Source organism: Podarcis bocagei (genome assembly GCF_964188305.1).
Source record: "Podarcis bocagei genome assembly, chromosome: 2".
Taxonomy (NCBI): Eukaryota; Metazoa; Chordata; class Lepidosauria; order Squamata; family Lacertidae; genus Podarcis; species Podarcis bocagei.
This window is the reverse complement of record NC_138126.1, coordinates 51,651,021-51,668,108: the sequence shown is the minus strand read 5'-3', so window position 1 is coordinate 51,668,108 and position 17,088 is coordinate 51,651,021. Positions and strand designations below refer to the sequence as shown.

Below are 17,088 nucleotides of genomic sequence, written 5' to 3'. Positions count from 1 at the left end.
ATGGTTTGCATTCACTTGCCAAAGTTAAGGGCAAGACACCTTGGCTTGAATCCTAAGATTTTCTCGCACTCGTGCAACAGGGATGATAACCACTGATGCTGCCTCTACCTGCAGATCTCCAGCCCGATATCCCAAGTCTGGAGTGACTACCTAGCCCTCAGGAACAAATTCTGAGGGAGTGCAGCAGGCTGAAAAGGGAGAGCGGAGCCATGAAAAACCTGTTCCAGGAATGAGACTGGAATTGCTCATGGGAGGAAACCTCTGTCTTTAAATGGATTAAAGCAGGTGGCTATCTTGTGGCTCTAGATGAGTGTTTATCCTACACAAAAATCCAGCCAACGTACTCACCGTAATACACAGCAGAGCACCATAAGGTGAGTGGGCACATTAGATGGGTTGAGCATTGCTGGTGTGTCTGACCTCATACAGGCCAAGAAAGCCCTCATTCGTCGATTCTTGTCCTCTACCGCCTTCCCCAGCCACAGTTTCTTCAAATTGGGACAGGTCCATTCCCTAAATGCAAGAGCTTCTACCAACTCAGGAGTCTGGGGGGACTTTCCTTTGTAAGCAGCCCATTCCTTAATTATCACCGGTGAAACTACAGAATGAAAAAAAGGAAACCAAATAAATACTTTCAACTTCTGTACACATTTATCAAGGCTGAAATCCAGCCAGCATATTTAAGCTACTCATATACAGTATACACGGACAACACTTGATAATTTTTATATCTCCCGGATTTCTATGAAATGCATTAACACCTGGTTGAAATTGCAGGTTGGTGGCTGGATATGCCATTGGACGAGTCAAATGTATTGAGAGACAAGACTTGGTTCTTCCCAGCTCTGATTCTACCTGATCTTGGAAGTTATTGTAAGTATGTTGGCCTGAATTCTAAGTTTCCATTTGTGAACAGAATACAGCTTTCCTGTCCACTTCCTCTAAATCTGCTTCTGGAAGAAAGGGGATACTAGAAAAAAGTATGGGATATGGTACAGGGGGCAACAGGTAGAGGGGAGTTGGTGCGAACAGGCATCACCCCTTGTTTGAACAAAAAACTAACCTACAGCATCCAAGTCAGCTCAGACAACCCCCTCATTTACGTGGGGGTTACATTTCGAGACGTCGCGTGTGTCAGTGAAATTGCGTATATTTGAAACCCCATTGAAAAAACCTGCAAACACCCTGTTCTGCCCCTTTTTGTGACGTTTTTGGGTCACTTCCGGGTTTGGTGCAATGAGTGTATTGTATGTGCAGCCGTGCACATACTGAACATATGCAAACGGTGGGGTTGCTTGTATGTATTTTCTTAATGGAGATTTGCAAAGGCCAAAAGCAAAGGTGAAGCTTGGTTAAACAATATTGTTGCATGATCATTTCTGCATTCTGTAAGGTTCTGCTTCTCCCTTCAGGCTTGATGCTTTTCTAGGACTTGTAGAGTATGCCAAGCACTACTGCCATCTTGTTACGCTCTTTAAAACTGCAAACCAATATTGAGATTGAAATGCAGAAGACAGAAATCTTACCTCTGCCTTCTGGGGAGTATCAGAAAAGCTGTTTTCTGAAAGCCAGACTAAGGCCAGAACTTCATTCTGTAGCCTACTCACACTTGGAAACCCAGGCCACTGTTTGCCCTCTGCAAAGCAGCATTGGAGGGACCACGTGCAGATGAGGAGTGGGGGGGGGGGGCAAGAGATGGGGTGCTTATCCCTTCTGCCCGCTTGTCCCCTGCCAGGTTTCCAGAACAGTGTTTTCATCTCAAATGGTATGGTTCCTTCCCACTCAGCAAAGGCAATGGCAAAAGATCCCATGCCACTCTGGTGTGAATTTGGTCTGAGTTGTATCAGAAGAATTAATTTCAGAGGACCTTGTGCAGGACATGTTTCCAGTGAATTGTGTCCAATAGGTGGACATTTATGCACGGTACATATTCAAGCTCTTCTTGTCCAGCTATGCTGAATACAAGATACTAAACGTTAACAGCAATACTGGGTTCAGAAAAGATTTCATTTCACAAGTTAGACGGTTCTGTAATTCCTATTTTGTTTTATTTAACAAAATGTATACACTGCTTTGTTGTATGAAAACCTCTAAGCGATTTACAAAAATATAAAATAAAATATTCTCTATAAAAAGTTAAAAACAAATGTTTTAAAACATTCAAAAGGTGATTAAAATCAATAATAGCTAAAAAAAACAGAGCACATGTAACTCCTACGTGTCTGGATAGGGTTGCCTAAACAAAAATGTTTTAAGCGGGCACCAAAAAGAATAATCCAAAGATGCCTGCCTGATGCCAACAGACAGGATTATTGAGACTTAACTCATTATATTTCTAGTAGTTTTATAGATTTTGACATATCTGCAAGAAAAAAACCATGTCTGGTGCTGTCCCATCAAGGTTATTGCTTAACTGTTTGTGTCAACATTCAGGATAGAGGCCTATTTTACACAAAATACAACCTAACAATGCACTTATTCAATCCTCCAACACACTCACTTTTTAAAGTAACCCAGAAGTCAGTTCAAAATTGAATTCATAATGTGCTAATTATTTATAAATTTTCCTCCAACAAGGTTGGGGAAGAATGAAATATTGTATTTCAGCTACAGATAATGTTCTCTTTTGCTGCTACTGTTTTACAACTGCATTAGTAAGTTTTAAGATTTATGTTTGTAGCAAAATTCAAAGAACTGCTGTTTAGACTGTAGTAGAAAAGTGGTATATAAAGCTTTATAAGGAAATGCTGACTCTGTTCAAACATTATACCAAGCTTAACTAATTTTGAATGTTATCTGAATTAACAAACCCATTTTGTAATCAGTCAGAAATCCATTAATCAGAAACTACAGTTATACTAACAATGACAGTGATGTCTGAACTGATAAACCATAGCTGTGGCCATTGTTTCTCCTCCAGAATCTTTTAATTGCATTCTATCAGTTGTATCCAACACTATGAGAATGGATTTCTGCTCGCACAACAGGACTTCTTCCTCTTCAATCCCTATGACTCCCCCAACCCGAATCTACTCCTGAGGCTCTGGAGCAGATTTTGAGGGTGCATGGCAGGTGACAAGGGAGAGGAGGAAGGGGGAAGTTCTATTGTGCAAGCGGACATCTGTTGCCTACATGGAATATGTAAACTGCTTTGAGGTTATAGATGATGAAGCGGTATATAAATCCTGTTTAAATAAAATAAATAGATAACATAGGAACAGATGAAAAATGAAAGCAGTCCAGTAGCTCTAAAACATAGATGCCTATACGTTTGGCTCAAATGACACTCTAAAACATGGCTGGTGCAAACTATAGTTTGGTATGATGTCCGAGCTCAGCCAGCAATACTAGTAGAAGGCAGATACATACATTCTGGAGGAAGTCTGTTCTTTCTAAAGGCAAGCCTCTCAGTTTTTTTCCTGCTTTCTGCCAAACTGAACAGGACACCGTAAACATACTGACGAACTGGCCTATAAAGAAGAGCAGCAGGAGGCAGGTCTTTGTTTGCTTCATCTTCAATAGAAACTGCAATTTTAATTTCACCCTGTACATGAACAAAATGATTAGTAGCATACAAACTCTTGCAGATTCCAGCATTAGTAGTAGTAGTCTAGCTCTTAGCACCTATTAGCTACGATAAAATGCACAATATAAAGAAACCACTCTGCGTTAAAGTCTTGGATACATTTTTCGTAATAAAAATAATTCAAGACCTAAAATCTCATTGGTTGATTAACGGATTCATTTTTTATCCAGTGTTTAGCCTGAGGACAGTTCCCTGGAGGACTTCTTGATGCTGGTGCAAGCCAGCCACAAGAGAAGCACACCGAGATCGAGGACCTAAAAACTGTGGACCTCAGGACCCACTGATGAATAACTGGTAAACTGTGAGGAAAAGAATGGTCCAGTTTTTCTCAACAGCATTAGGGGAAACAAGGTCTCTTCCACTACTGTGGAAGTACCCTGTTTATGTCATTTGGGTCAAGCCCAGCAGGCTCTGTTGCCAGACATGAATAGGTTGATGGGGCAAGAAGTCAGGAATACTATTAAATTATTTTAACATATGCACTCTACCGAATCTTGGGAGTGCAACAGCAGAAGGCATTCCAGTGCATACAAGAATCTTCACATCTCCCCTGATCCAAACAGATGGTTGGTATGGCATTTCAAAGGGAGAGGGGGGAGTTCTACACATTTTTAGAAACCCCAGGAAAGGAAAGCTTTAGAAGCACCAGGGCTTCAGCTATGTTTGCACTAATTAATTAAAAGCAAGGGACAACAGCAAGCGTTCACCAATCCTTTTAGGATTCTGGTGCTACTTAAAACTCTGAAAACCTTACCTTGGTTAGAACATGAAAGATGTAGGGATACATTAACCCCTTTTTGTGTCTGTGCTCTGCCACTCTTAATACTTCTGGTGCTACAGGTGGTAATGGAGGAGTGGTAATATCCATATGGTTCCTGGTGGGCATTGACAACAGACATGGGATTTGTGCACTATTGACTTGGTTCCCTTTAACTTCAGCTGCCTGGTTTCCTGAAGAAACAGTAGAGGAACCTTCTGCCTGTAATAGACATAAAAAGTAATCTATAACAGGAACATCTTCCTCTAGCTTTAAATGTGGAAGCTTTGCAACTAAACATCAAGCATCTCTAAGAGAATTTTTGAAAGTAAAATTTGAATATACTTGCAAATGAAGTTAAAAGTCATATGCATGCATGCACAGAGCTCATTGCCCTTCAGGTGTCAAGAGCTTTTCAAATTTCACCTTACAAAAGCAGTCTTTTTATTTTTAGAAAAATCACAGGATTCAACTGTGCATATAAAATCTAATCAACACAGACTATAGTGATAAGAAGGACTCTACCTTTGTTTGGTCTCCTGGATCCCCACGTCCTTGATTTTCTGACTGGGTTCCTGTTTTCTCCCAGCGCAATTTGTTCCCACCAACATGACTGGGGGGGAAAGAATGCCACACTATTTTTATTTTCAGAATTATAATTCAAAGGTACTGTTAAATAGTATCAAGATAAACACAACCCCCCCCCCTTGTATTTGCAGAGTTTGTTTACAGGTTCAATTCAAAGTGTTTTTGACATTTAGCACACCTTCATGGTTTGAGTCGAGGGCACCAGTGATATCATGTTTCTCCACGTGCAACTGCCCATGTGCTAAGGTTTTCAGCAAAGGTTCTTTTCTAGGTTCGCTTCCACCTGGAAGAAAGCCTGTGGTGCCAAAATACTTTCTCCAAGACGTCTCATCTGGTGCTTAACACTAATGTCAAGTGCTACACAAAGAGCTTTTCGGTTTCCCCAGGCATTTTAATTTGGCTTAAGGGCAGCTGTTCTTTTAGAACTGCTGCTTTTAGTGTACTTGTTGTATGTTTCAATTATATCATATTATTTCATCTTGGATTTTTGTAAGCATCCGTGGGAATTTATTAAAAGGATGGAACACAAATAAGATCATTGCATAAGTTCATTGTTAGGGGTGATACTTGCACCCTAAGTTGTGTAAAGTTGACAGGTGAACAGCCACTTACCTGATGGCCTATGGCAAGTAAGAGTAGTCTCCAGGGGATCAGGCAATGAAGTTTTATATACAGTGGTACCTCTGGATGTGAACGGGATCCGTTCCGGAGCCCCATTCGCATCCTGAGTAGAAAGTAACACACGACTGCACGTCTGCGGGTTGCGTTTTGTCGCTTCCGCGCATGACGTCATTTTGAGCGTCTGCGCATGCGCGAGCAGTGAAACCCGGAAGTAACGCATTCCGTTACTTCCGGGTCGCCGTGGAGCATAACCTGAAAACGCTCAACCTGAAGCATATTTACCCGAGGTATGACTGTATATTCAAAAGAGCTCCCCCCCACCGCCTTTTAGGTGAAAAATGGCTAACATAGGCACATGCACATACCAGTAAAAATTGGGCTACTAACCTTCTAACTGATATAAACTAATTTCTGAAATAAGTCTTCACTCTCTTTAGCCAACCAGGGGAAATTGGGAAGCCAAATACTGTTGCCTCTGCTCTCTACCTATTTCACAAATCAATCAGTTTAAAGGATCCAACACTTAACATTGTCTGGTATAAGCTTATTCACTTCCTACCCTGCACATCATACACACAACTAATAAACATTGTTATAGGAAAAATTTAATATCCTCTACATCTTGGCTGATACAAGATTAGTTTACTTTTTAAATTTTGCTCATTTATCTGAAAACATTTCTGTGCCACCAGCATTAACAAAACAAAAGACAAAATACATTACAATTAAGTAGATCACATCAACTGAATATAGAAACAACAGCAGGTGCATGAACATTTCTCTGTGACAGTAAATTCAAAGACGCTACTAGCAACTTTCTTTTCCAGTCCTGCTAGTAACACATGATGTACTTACTTCACAGCGCTGCCACTGCCTTCATCATTGTCTGAAGATGATGATGTAGAAGAGGCAGGAAAGTATGTTGAATCCACATGATTGGGGCTCCCACTCTGAGCTGGGTTTATTGGAGAGGATCGTTCATATAGTGGTGTATGTTTTCCTTCATGAGGAATGTTGCTGTAGTTGTTCTGCTCAGAAATATTTTTCCCACCTGCATCCAAGGTGATGGCTGGTTCCGAGAGGCTATAGGGATATGGACCCTGACCTTGGGTATTACCTTGACTAGACATATGCTGGGCCTAAAGGGGGGGGAAGTATATTATAAATTATAGCTGCTTCTTCATAAATCAGAGCAAACTGCTCATACTCTATATATGTGTGACACACATTTCTCAAAAACAATTGAAGAGTGCTGGTGGGGAGAAAGAGGAAAAAGCAGAGTATACTTGCCACATGTTTTGCTTGGAGAGGGGTCTGTGGAATGTTAAGCATCTGAGCAGAGACATACGGTGGCACTATACCCGGCATTCCAAATTGATTTGGTCTGGCTATTACAGGAAAAATCAAAACAAATTCAGTCTCATGCACAGCCTGGCCAGAGTTGCATTTTAGGCGAATCCTCAATAGGACAAAGTAATCATGTAAGAACAAATGCCTGATATTAGGCTTTTGTTCTTTAAAGCTTTGACCTCATTTCCTATAGTACAGGTTACTTCAACACACACTGACTGTCAGTTTTGTTTCATTTTCTGCCTCTCTCAGGAGACACATTCACTTCCTCCTAGTCTGATCATTTATTTTTTCTTTCCACTATCTGTTCCTGTTCTGTTTATGTTACAGTCACTCCCACCATTTTAGTATCCATTGTTTACTTTCTATATCCCCGCAGAACAGGAAGTGCAGCAATTTTAATTCTGCATCCAGTTCCGAAGTGGTTTGTTTTTAATATCCTCAGTTCGTGCGCAACACGCAAGAACAGAAGAACAAATGTGAAATCTTTGAAGTCTTTTCTCACTTTAACCAGGATACTCTCTCAGCAACGAGTTATTAAGAAATCTTTTTGATTGGTAACACATTTCTCTCTGTCGATCAGAAATCAAGACTTGAAGAGAGTCAGGCACATGAAGATGGATACATCATGTAAGAGGAAACCAAGTTCAAACAACACTTTAAAGCCATTAATATATCTGCTTTCAATTAGTCTAATGAAGACTTGTTATGTAGGATTTATCCAGAAGAGAGAAAACTGATTTCTATATGTTACCCATCAACCTGGGAGATAGAAAAGTAAAACTACCTCAAATCTGTACCATTTTGACAAGATAGCTTATCTCAGAATAGGGAGGTTATTGTGTGGCTGTCTTGGCGTAAAAAGGCAAGTCTTGCAGAACTTACTATTCTGTGTGATCAAGCCCCAACTATTGTGATTTCCACAGCAAACTGAGGTGAGGTGACATCACTTCAGAACAGACAAAACCCACAGATGGGGAACTGACATTTATCCAGATGGTGTTTTGCCCCAGTTCCAAGCATTTTCTATTTTAAAAACTATTTCGCTAATGCAACAAATGTTACCTTTATTAAAAGTTCTAGTTTTAGAGTTCCATATGGTTACATGTGTAGACTAGAACAGTTAGTTATGACAAATGACCACAGTGCTCTTCTACCTCTTTATTTAATAGGGCTGTACACTGTATTCAGACAAATGCCAAAGAATAGAGGAATGCCTTGTCAGTGGGAAAGCAGGATTTGTACGAGACACCAAGGGTGAAGTGGGGATCCCTGGAAATGCTTTATGGTGCCTCATCAAAAAAGGCATTAAAAAAAAACCCTACAGGATGTGTGTCTGCTGAATACAAAAATAGTATCTCTAAGCTTATCATGAAACCAGAGTAGAATGACAGGTCAAGCTGGAATTAAATAAAATGTTTTTACCTAGAAAGCAAGTCCCTTTTAGTTTTTCTTACCCCAAAATCAATGTGGAAAGATATCCAGCGCAAAAGCCCGTGGATTTATTTTTCTGAAATTTGGCATGCTCTTTTACTCAGGAGGGGCTAGTGTACCTGCAAATTTCATTCACTTCCATCAAAAAGGGAAAAGTTTATATAGCCTTTTTTTTTTTTTTTTTTGCCTTTCCAATAGCTATCTGGGTGATGAGCAGATTGAATGAACCCAAAGCTGAACTGGGCACCCTATAAAACATATTGGATAGAAGTGGGCTGTTTCCCAAATCAGGGGCCACACTGAATATTGTAGTTGGTGCACACCACTAACGTTTTCAGAAATAGTTAAGACTAGTCTCAGTAATTGTGTATAATAATCTGATGTAAAACTTATCCAAGATAAAGTTAGTTGTAAGCTCTTTGGATCTTGTTTTTGAAGCAAAATTCACTTTGCTCAAAGGAATTTCTGCACAAAGAGACACACTGGCACATATGCACACTCTCTCTTACACACAAGAACATTTCAAAATAGGATGCTATCCTGGAGGAGAAAAGCAAGCAATAACCTCACCCAGGAATCCCCCTTTTAACCGGCTGCATTTCCAAATCTGCATCAAGTATTGCCATGTATGTGGCAAAGAAGCGGTCAGAGCAGACCTTTCCAAACTGTGTATCGTGACACTTTAGTGTGTCGGCTGCTGTGTGTAGGTGTGTCACACAAACGCTCCCTAAACTCCTCCCAGGGTTAGTTTGCTAGTAAAACTGGATTACTGCATTACAAAATGATCCATGTCTAAAAAGTGTGCTACCAACATGAAAAGTTTGGAAAGCTCTGGGTTAGAGGCATGACACCACAGAGAAAAGGTCCACAGCCAACAAAGACTATGTCTGGGTGCAACATTGGCTTGAGCACTCACACTCTGCTCCCCCAGTGGGGAAGCAAACCACAGACTAGCTGGCTTAATGTTATGTCCAAGCCAGAGCTTGTGACTAACCACAGCAGAGAAGCCAACATCTGCTTGTGCACAAGCTAATCTGCCAATAAGTAACATCAATTTCAACTGCCAGAACTTCTCCGATAGCAGCGAGTGGAACACTTAGAGCAGACACAAGAGTGCCTGTTAGGTACCACAGCTGGGTCAGATTACCTGCTGATCCAGGATATCAAAATGAAATCTGACTGATTTAATAGGGTAAATGTTGTACGATTTCTCTATTGTCTCCCATCTCCTCCCTGGTGTAGGTCATCTCCTACTGTTTAACCAAATTCTCAGTATCATACTCAACTCAAAGTAAGTTTCAACACTTACCTAGGTAGTGTGGTGGATGAAATGGCATAGGCTTATTGGTTGCTGAATAATATGCAACTGCTCTCTTAAATCGTTTTACCTTGTCATCCGTTCTAGACTAAAAGACATATTAAAAGCTTTATTAAAATCACACACACACACACGAACTAGTATTCTCATTTCTCAAACCTTTATGGGCATACAGACAAGATTGCAGTAAGATTCAGTACAATAAAATCGCTCAGCAAAATCTACATCTATCTATTAAATTAAGGTTGTATAACATTCACAAATCTTCACTTTTTGTTGCAGAAACCTGACTACTATCTCCATCTTATCTCTATCCTGAGTAAACATAAGGCTAACTTACATTCATCTGAATGCCACTCCCTGCTAACAAAAAATCAGTGCACAACTGATGCATGTGCAGTGCAAAAGAACACGCACAACTGATTTTATATGACTCTGTCCTCAGGGGCATAATCTCTCTGCGAGAGGTCTTTTATGGAATCTCCCTACAGTATTGCCGAAGGTGGCACATTCATTCTTGCTAGCATGTATGCCCTGTGTTGATTCAGGTTGGTCCAATGGGAGATAAGTAGCCACTGGCTCCTCACATCGCACCATCCCTAGACTTGCACAGAAGCTGTTCCTGATTTTATTACTAAGTTCTTGAAATTCGTTGTCTAACAATCTGCGTTTAATTATCTCAAATGCAGGATTTTCTGATAAGCAGTACAGGGAGTCTACTGAGATTCCTATCTGTTGTTTTCCCCCCTGCATCCCTCTTAACCACCCCGATGATTAGTACTATTCAGCTAGCATGGTCACAACAACACTGTTAGGTTCAGGCCTATAATGCAACCACAACCAAAACTGAAATGTTAGTAGCCATGCTTGTTACACTAAAAGTCTTTGGTGTTAACATTGCCATAAAGCTGTACCCGGTATTATGGAAATTCACAGAACCCAAAAAAGCAAACCCAAGTTACACATCCTTGGACATGACAGCGATAAGAGAGAATAGTGATAGGCAGGCATGTGAACATGAGTACACACACAGCAGAAGTTGACTATTTGTACAAGTGTACTTTAAAATGAGTCTACACCTATGATCTTTGTTCCTTCCTTACCTGTGAATGTTGAAAGACATCTTTAGCTATGGCATCCAAATCAGAAGTGTCCTGAATATTGCGGACATAGTCAGCTACAGCTTTGATCACTACATCACAGGGTGGTAAAACTAACTGGTGTGCTCGTACCTAGAAATACAAACACATGTTAATATGCCACAGCAGCTCCCTAACATAGCTCAGTTTTGTAGCTAGTAAGCTGATCAACTAAAATTCCATTGTAAAATATGTTAACGAGTAATTCTACCAACACAAACAGAATTTAAAAGCTTGTATATCTCAGATAGTGACCAATTTCTGGGGAGACTTTTAATAGAAAGAAGGATCTCAAAAAAATACTCTAAATATGAATTGTTATTACATGTCTGTTCAGCAAATGAGATGCCTACATCTAAATATGCAGCAATTTCTTTAGTAATTAAGTGGCAGCCACTGAAGCATTTCCATAAGGGATATGTGAGCATAATCAAGTGGAAGCCAGGTTTTCAAGCTAATGGCAACAAGTAGGAAGAAGAAATGTATAATTAAATGGAAACATGGGAAGAGCAATTTGGGAGGAGTTTGCAAAGTGGATAAAGGTAAATGATTTTAAATTGATTTTACAATTCTAATTATGTGGTGTCTTTCCTAAAATAACCTGGTTTAAAATGAAATCTAAATACAAAGCATGTTGAAATCTACTTGTCTCTTTAAAATGAATTGTGGCCTGATAGCAAACACATCTTAAATAGGCTATTTTTCTAATAAAGCAAGAATTACAGGGACAAATGTCTAACTTCCGAAGTTGAGAAAATGGCACAATGAACTATTTAATTATTATTTGTTACTTATGGCTTAACAAGAGTTTAGCAGGCCATCACAGGTGCTGGAAGCTAGGAGATGCTAATCCACATTTTACCCAGCATTCCAACAGCCCACATGGGTGACCTTCTGCAAATGTTTTGCTACATGAACTTTGCAATGTATTCCTTTTCAAATTATGGCACTGTAACCAACAGAATGGTTTCCATGATCTCATGGAAACACGGTTTTTGTGTGTGTACTACCAACCAGCCTTGCTTCTGGAAAGTTCCAGACACTTACAACTCAGTCCTACGCCTATTTACTAGGAAGTATTGATGTTCAAAGAAACTTTGTTACAAATAACTGTGCATACAATTTCAGCTGCAGACAAGTGTTCTTCCTTTGCTTCCTTGAGCACATACAAAGAGGGCTAAGCTGCTTTTCTCGAAGCAGTTCCGATTCTGCAATTGATGCAGACTACGTGGTAAAAGATTCTGGATTATATTGAATTGCAAACGAACACATTAATTATTGTAGCAATCAGATAGCATGCATGCTTGCCCAGGAAATATAATAATTTCACAACAAGAAATCCGATTTAAATCAATGCACCCTTGGACAAGTGTGTATTAAGGTAAATGTCAAACTATGAACCTCTGACATTTACTAGGAGTTCTTAACATTTTAGGGAGCCAGTGGAATATTTCAGACAATTCTGACATTAGTGGAAGTATTTTAAAGCCAACCAAGTGTCTTTGACCAAAGACATTATTGTTTCAATAATTCACTGATAATGTCCAGAGTAAGTTTTATTTGCACAACTCCCACAAAAATATACTTTAAAAGATTGATTTCAGCATACATTTAAAAAGCTTCCTTCATTTCCATACAGGCATCCTATGTGAACAGCCCTGAGATATTTTGATGGAAGGTGGTATAAAAATCGATTAAATAATGAAAGTAATAATAAATAATAATAATAGCAAGCTTCACTTTAATCAGTTGAGCTTACTCCTAAGTACATATGCATAGGATTGCAGCCTAAAAAATAACTTGCCATATTCATGTTATTCCCAACACAACAACACTTTTATTACAAGGAAGGTTTTAAAGAATTTATCATGCTCTAGACGCCATAAAACAAATTTCTTTGAACTATGCAACAATTTTGTTTAATTAAAAGTATTCAATTCATTCATGATTAGCATTTGTACTTTATTATAGTGCTTCACTACAGTGTTTTATTTAAATATTTTGGGTGTTGTTGTTTTTAAAAAAGGGTGGGATCTACACTTATTACTAAAACAAACCTACAAATAGTTCAAGGTGAGGTTCCACGGTCTAATATCATCAGTGCTTTTTCCTGAAAATCTACTGATTTCAGAGAACTTATTCTGAACAAATATGCTAATCTTGTGGTGGCAACTTAAGTCTCTTAGTGCTCGACAAAGCTAAAATGTTAAGTTTACATTACATTTCCATCATGACAACAGTGGAGGTCTTAGTTGCTTAAAGAGTGTCCTAAAAGTAATGGGCACTAATCACATAGCGAGCTCCATCAGTGCAAGCCCTGTACTTGGACTTCTGCTTGCACAATGGGAGTTTTCCCTCCTCTCTTCCCCCACTGAAACTGGCTTGGGTTGGTCTGGAGAATGCCTAGAACAGCACACAGGGGAGGAGAGGGGAGACTGTTCCATCTGAGAAGCAGCAATGCCTGTGCTGATGGGACATTCACCGCAGCACGGTGCTGGATTCCATCCAATATCCTAAGACACAGAGGAGTCTGGAAAAGTCAGTTTTAGCCAGCATGACTGCCAAAATAAGTTTGGTTTAATTCATTTAAACTGTAGGTCATCTTATCGCAAGGACAGAGAAACAAGCAGTAACACAATAATTGTTAACTTATCATACAGTACGCTTTTAAAACTCCAGCAACTGCTTAGTTCTGATCACTATAAGCTAGACCAATTGAAAACATATTTCAATGCTTCTGAAAGCTTTAGCAAATCTCCAGCAGAAGAACACTCCGTAGCTGGTTGAGCAGTCACCAGGAATACCTTTCTCTGCATCACTGCCACATGGATTCTGCACATGTATGGCATAGAGTGAGGTAAGAGTTCTGAGTTAATCATAGAAAGATTGTTACACGACGTAAGAAATGACTCATACTCTTCATTATGAATCCAATACATTTCAAAAGCTTTGCACATCTGGGCTTGCGCATATGAATTGGCGCAGGAAACGAAGAGCTAGTACAGGAGAGAGAATTAGAGTCAAGTGATGTGTGCCAATTAGAATGCAGGCGGCTGCACCTCTATGTGAATGGAAGCAATTTCAAGAGAAGCCCTATATGGCCAAGGGGAGGGACTATAGTTGAGTGGACATGTTTTTCATGTCAAAGGCGCAGGTTTAATGTCCAGCAGCTCTAGCTAAAGGGTCTTAGGAAGCAGGGCCATACCCAAGACCTTGGAAAACAGTTGCCAGTGCAGGCACTCTGGGGCCAGATGGATCACCATTCTGACTCGGTATAATGCAGCTTCATGTCTGGCATTCAGTCTTGGACAGATTGTTACAGATGCAACCACACGGCAGCAGCGACTCAAGAGTGATTTTATTAGGAATCTTTAACAGTGATGCTCAAATAGCAGCCCAGCAAGTGTTTTTGAAATGAAGCAGCATAAAAGGCAACGTCTCACTTTCGGTCAAGCTAACAGAAGCCTGGAACCAGACAAAAACATCTTTAGTAGGGCTGCTCAGCAAAAAAATGGTTTAAGATATGCTGCTCCAACTGCCTTTCTGCTTTTCGGTACAAAGGGAGGGTTTGGGTGATTGTATCTCTGCTTAATAAGCCAAGATAGGAATATGCCTCTTGCTCATGCATGCAACCAGCAAACGAAACAGGAAGTTTTAACTATTGACTAGAGTTTTCCATTTAATCACAGTTTTCCCCATCTGGATCAACAGCTTTGGAATAAGCCAGGATATTAAACCAACTTCAAAACAGTGCTTGAATATCCCAGCCTGCTCTGAAATTTATAAATATAGTTTTCCAGTTCAGGTTCAACAGAAAACTTATGCACAGGAACACAGGAAGCCAACATATACTGAGTCAGGTCAACAGTCCACCTAGCTTAGTATTGTTTCTACTGCCAGGCAGAGTTTCAGAGAGGAAGTCTCTCCCAGCCCTATCTGGAGATGCCAGGGATTGAACCTGGGACTTTTTGAACGCAAAGCAGATGCTCTACCACTGAGCTACAGCCCTTCCCCAATGGATCTGTGGACTCAAGCAGGCAAAAGCCTCATTTACATCTTTGGTTATTAAACCTCTGAATGTGATTTATCAAGGCATGTCAGAACTTGCAAAAATATTCTTGACTGAAACTCCTGGGCCTACTACTCTGTCCCTCAGAAATAAATCCCCCCCCCCCTGTTCCCATAGGGCCTGCCATTATGTGTAAAAAAGTTAACCCTGGCTGAAATTAAGCTGGGACACTTCTAAACCAGTTCAGAATCCTGATTAAATCCAGCTTTGTCCAGTATCTTCTTCACTATTTAGATGCCTGCAATGGAATTATCCAGGCTCAACACCAACATGGCCTGTATCACGTAAGAAAGCCTGCAGCAGAAGCTTCATGTGGCAGATTTACTTTGGTGCCAGAATTACATGCAAACCATCAAAACCTGGTTTCATGGCTCATCTACCTGGAAGTTGGCAATCACACCTCAGTACCGTTATCTGTGCCCTAACACTAGAATAGTAATTCATTGCAGCGAAAGATCACAAATGGCACCAAGATGCACTGGTAATTTCAGAGGCAAATAGAACTACAAGAAAGGTTATTTGGGTTATTAAAAACCACAGGCAAGAGAGCTGGGGCAGTAAATGGGGCTGATTAGCAATGTTTGCCACAGAAGACCCAAACCACATGGGCTCTAGTCCAAGTGGCAAATTATCTGTATCCCAATTAGCTGTATCCCAGGAAGCTCTTCATTTCCATGAACTTTCACATAAGAAGTTTGGGTTTTTTAAAGCCCAAATTATGTAGTATTTGCTTCACACAAAATCACTTACAACAGTGATGTCCATGCACTTTGTAGCCTCACTGGCAACCATTCTACCACATCACATGTAAGATCAAAGGTAGGGAGCCTTCGATCTGTGAGCCAAATTCACACCACAATATCATTTCCCCCAAGCCACACCCGCCTGCTCCACATCCAACGCTATGTGTACATCAGGTGTGGAGCAGGGACGATGCTGCTGGATCAGCTGTTCAACTGAGTTCCCCATAGGAAACTTGATCACTCAGCCAATCTCTACAGAAAACAGGGGTGCCAGCCTTATGTTCAGACTGCCCTAGTCCCTTGAGCTGTGGTTCCAATGTGCCCAACAACTAGCTGGCTGTAAGGCACTTCAAAAACAGTGCACAACGGACTTGGACAGATGGGTGGAGTAACTCACCTGTCAATCATCTGACATAACGATAACAGAGATTTACAAGTGTGTTGATTCACAGGGGTGGGGAAGAATAAGGATCGCTCCTGCTGGGCCAAAAAGGTCCCACACTCCTGTGTTAGGTGGTTAACTTTTATAACCTTGTAATCGTTCCATTGACTTTTACAACCTTCTAATATTTTTATTAGAACCTTAATTTATGCAAATATATCCAAATGGCTGATCCACCCCAACCCTGTTCTGGCTGCCATAGTATCCATTTGAATCTCAAACATCTTGTCTTCCGGATGACGTATGAGTGGCTATTTTTCATAGCAGGGTAGTGTTCTTGGAAACTGCCTCAAATTAAAAGCTATCATAGTCTTTTAAAACCACCAGAGGGCACTCCTGAAGCCAAAGAAAAGCATATTATCCATAATCAGCCCCTGCTCTGATTTTAGTTAAAATTAAGTTAACTGATATGTACAGACAAACATGTAATTCTAAGGTACCATATATACGTAACCAGCAAGTTTATTGGAAAGAAAACACATACAAGAGACCGGGAGAGTCAGAACAGAAGAGGAAGTGATATAAAGTCTCATTTGTAGATTAAAAGGTCCGTCACACAAATCCAAGTTACTAACTAGCCTATAATGTATGCCCTCTCACTACCCAACAACCTTCCCTCCTTGCACACCAATACACCGCATCAGAAAAATTTTGGTTCAAACAGGGTTAAGGAACAGAGATGTCTGGATAGTCTGCCTCTTCTATAAGGGCTTCACTTTTGAGCTGTGGGTAGGCTCTGGCTTTACCACCACCACTTTTCAGTTTCTGAAGTCCATGCATTAAAGCAGACAGTACCCTCTTCACATTTGAATTGTGTGATGGAGACATCATATGGTGACCAGGAAGTGGGGGTGCACTGGCCCACCCCTGACACCAACACATAGATCTGAACACCTGCACTGAGGAGCCCTATGCATGAGCAGCTACTGTGTGTAGTCTTGCACTTCTGATAACGCTGGGGCCCTGACCTCTTTGGAGCCTACATATGAGCAACTGCTTCTTCAGCCAAACCATGGAAGGCCCTAAAGGGCCATAGGTTAG

General features: G+C 40.5%; 1 protein-coding gene across 1 annotated transcript in view; it reads right to left on the bottom strand.

Annotated features, from left to right (window-relative positions):
• Positions 1-17,088, bottom strand: part of FAM120A (family with sequence similarity 120 member A) — a 51,008-nt gene that overhangs the window by 12,400 nt on the left and 21,520 nt on the right. Inside the window, exons 4-11 of the mRNA XM_081185238.1 lie at positions 10,758-10,886; positions 9,646-9,742; positions 6,843-6,940; positions 6,408-6,691; positions 4,869-4,956; positions 4,341-4,565; positions 3,370-3,544; positions 349-598 (exon numbers count right to left, since the gene is read on the bottom strand). Of these exons, the coding sequence (XP_081041364.1) occupies positions 349-598; positions 3,370-3,544; positions 4,341-4,565; positions 4,869-4,956; positions 6,408-6,691; positions 6,843-6,940; positions 9,646-9,742; positions 10,758-10,886 (1,346 nt within the window). The remainder of the gene's footprint in view (positions 1-348; positions 599-3,369; positions 3,545-4,340; positions 4,566-4,868; positions 4,957-6,407; positions 6,692-6,842; positions 6,941-9,645; positions 9,743-10,757; positions 10,887-17,088) is intronic.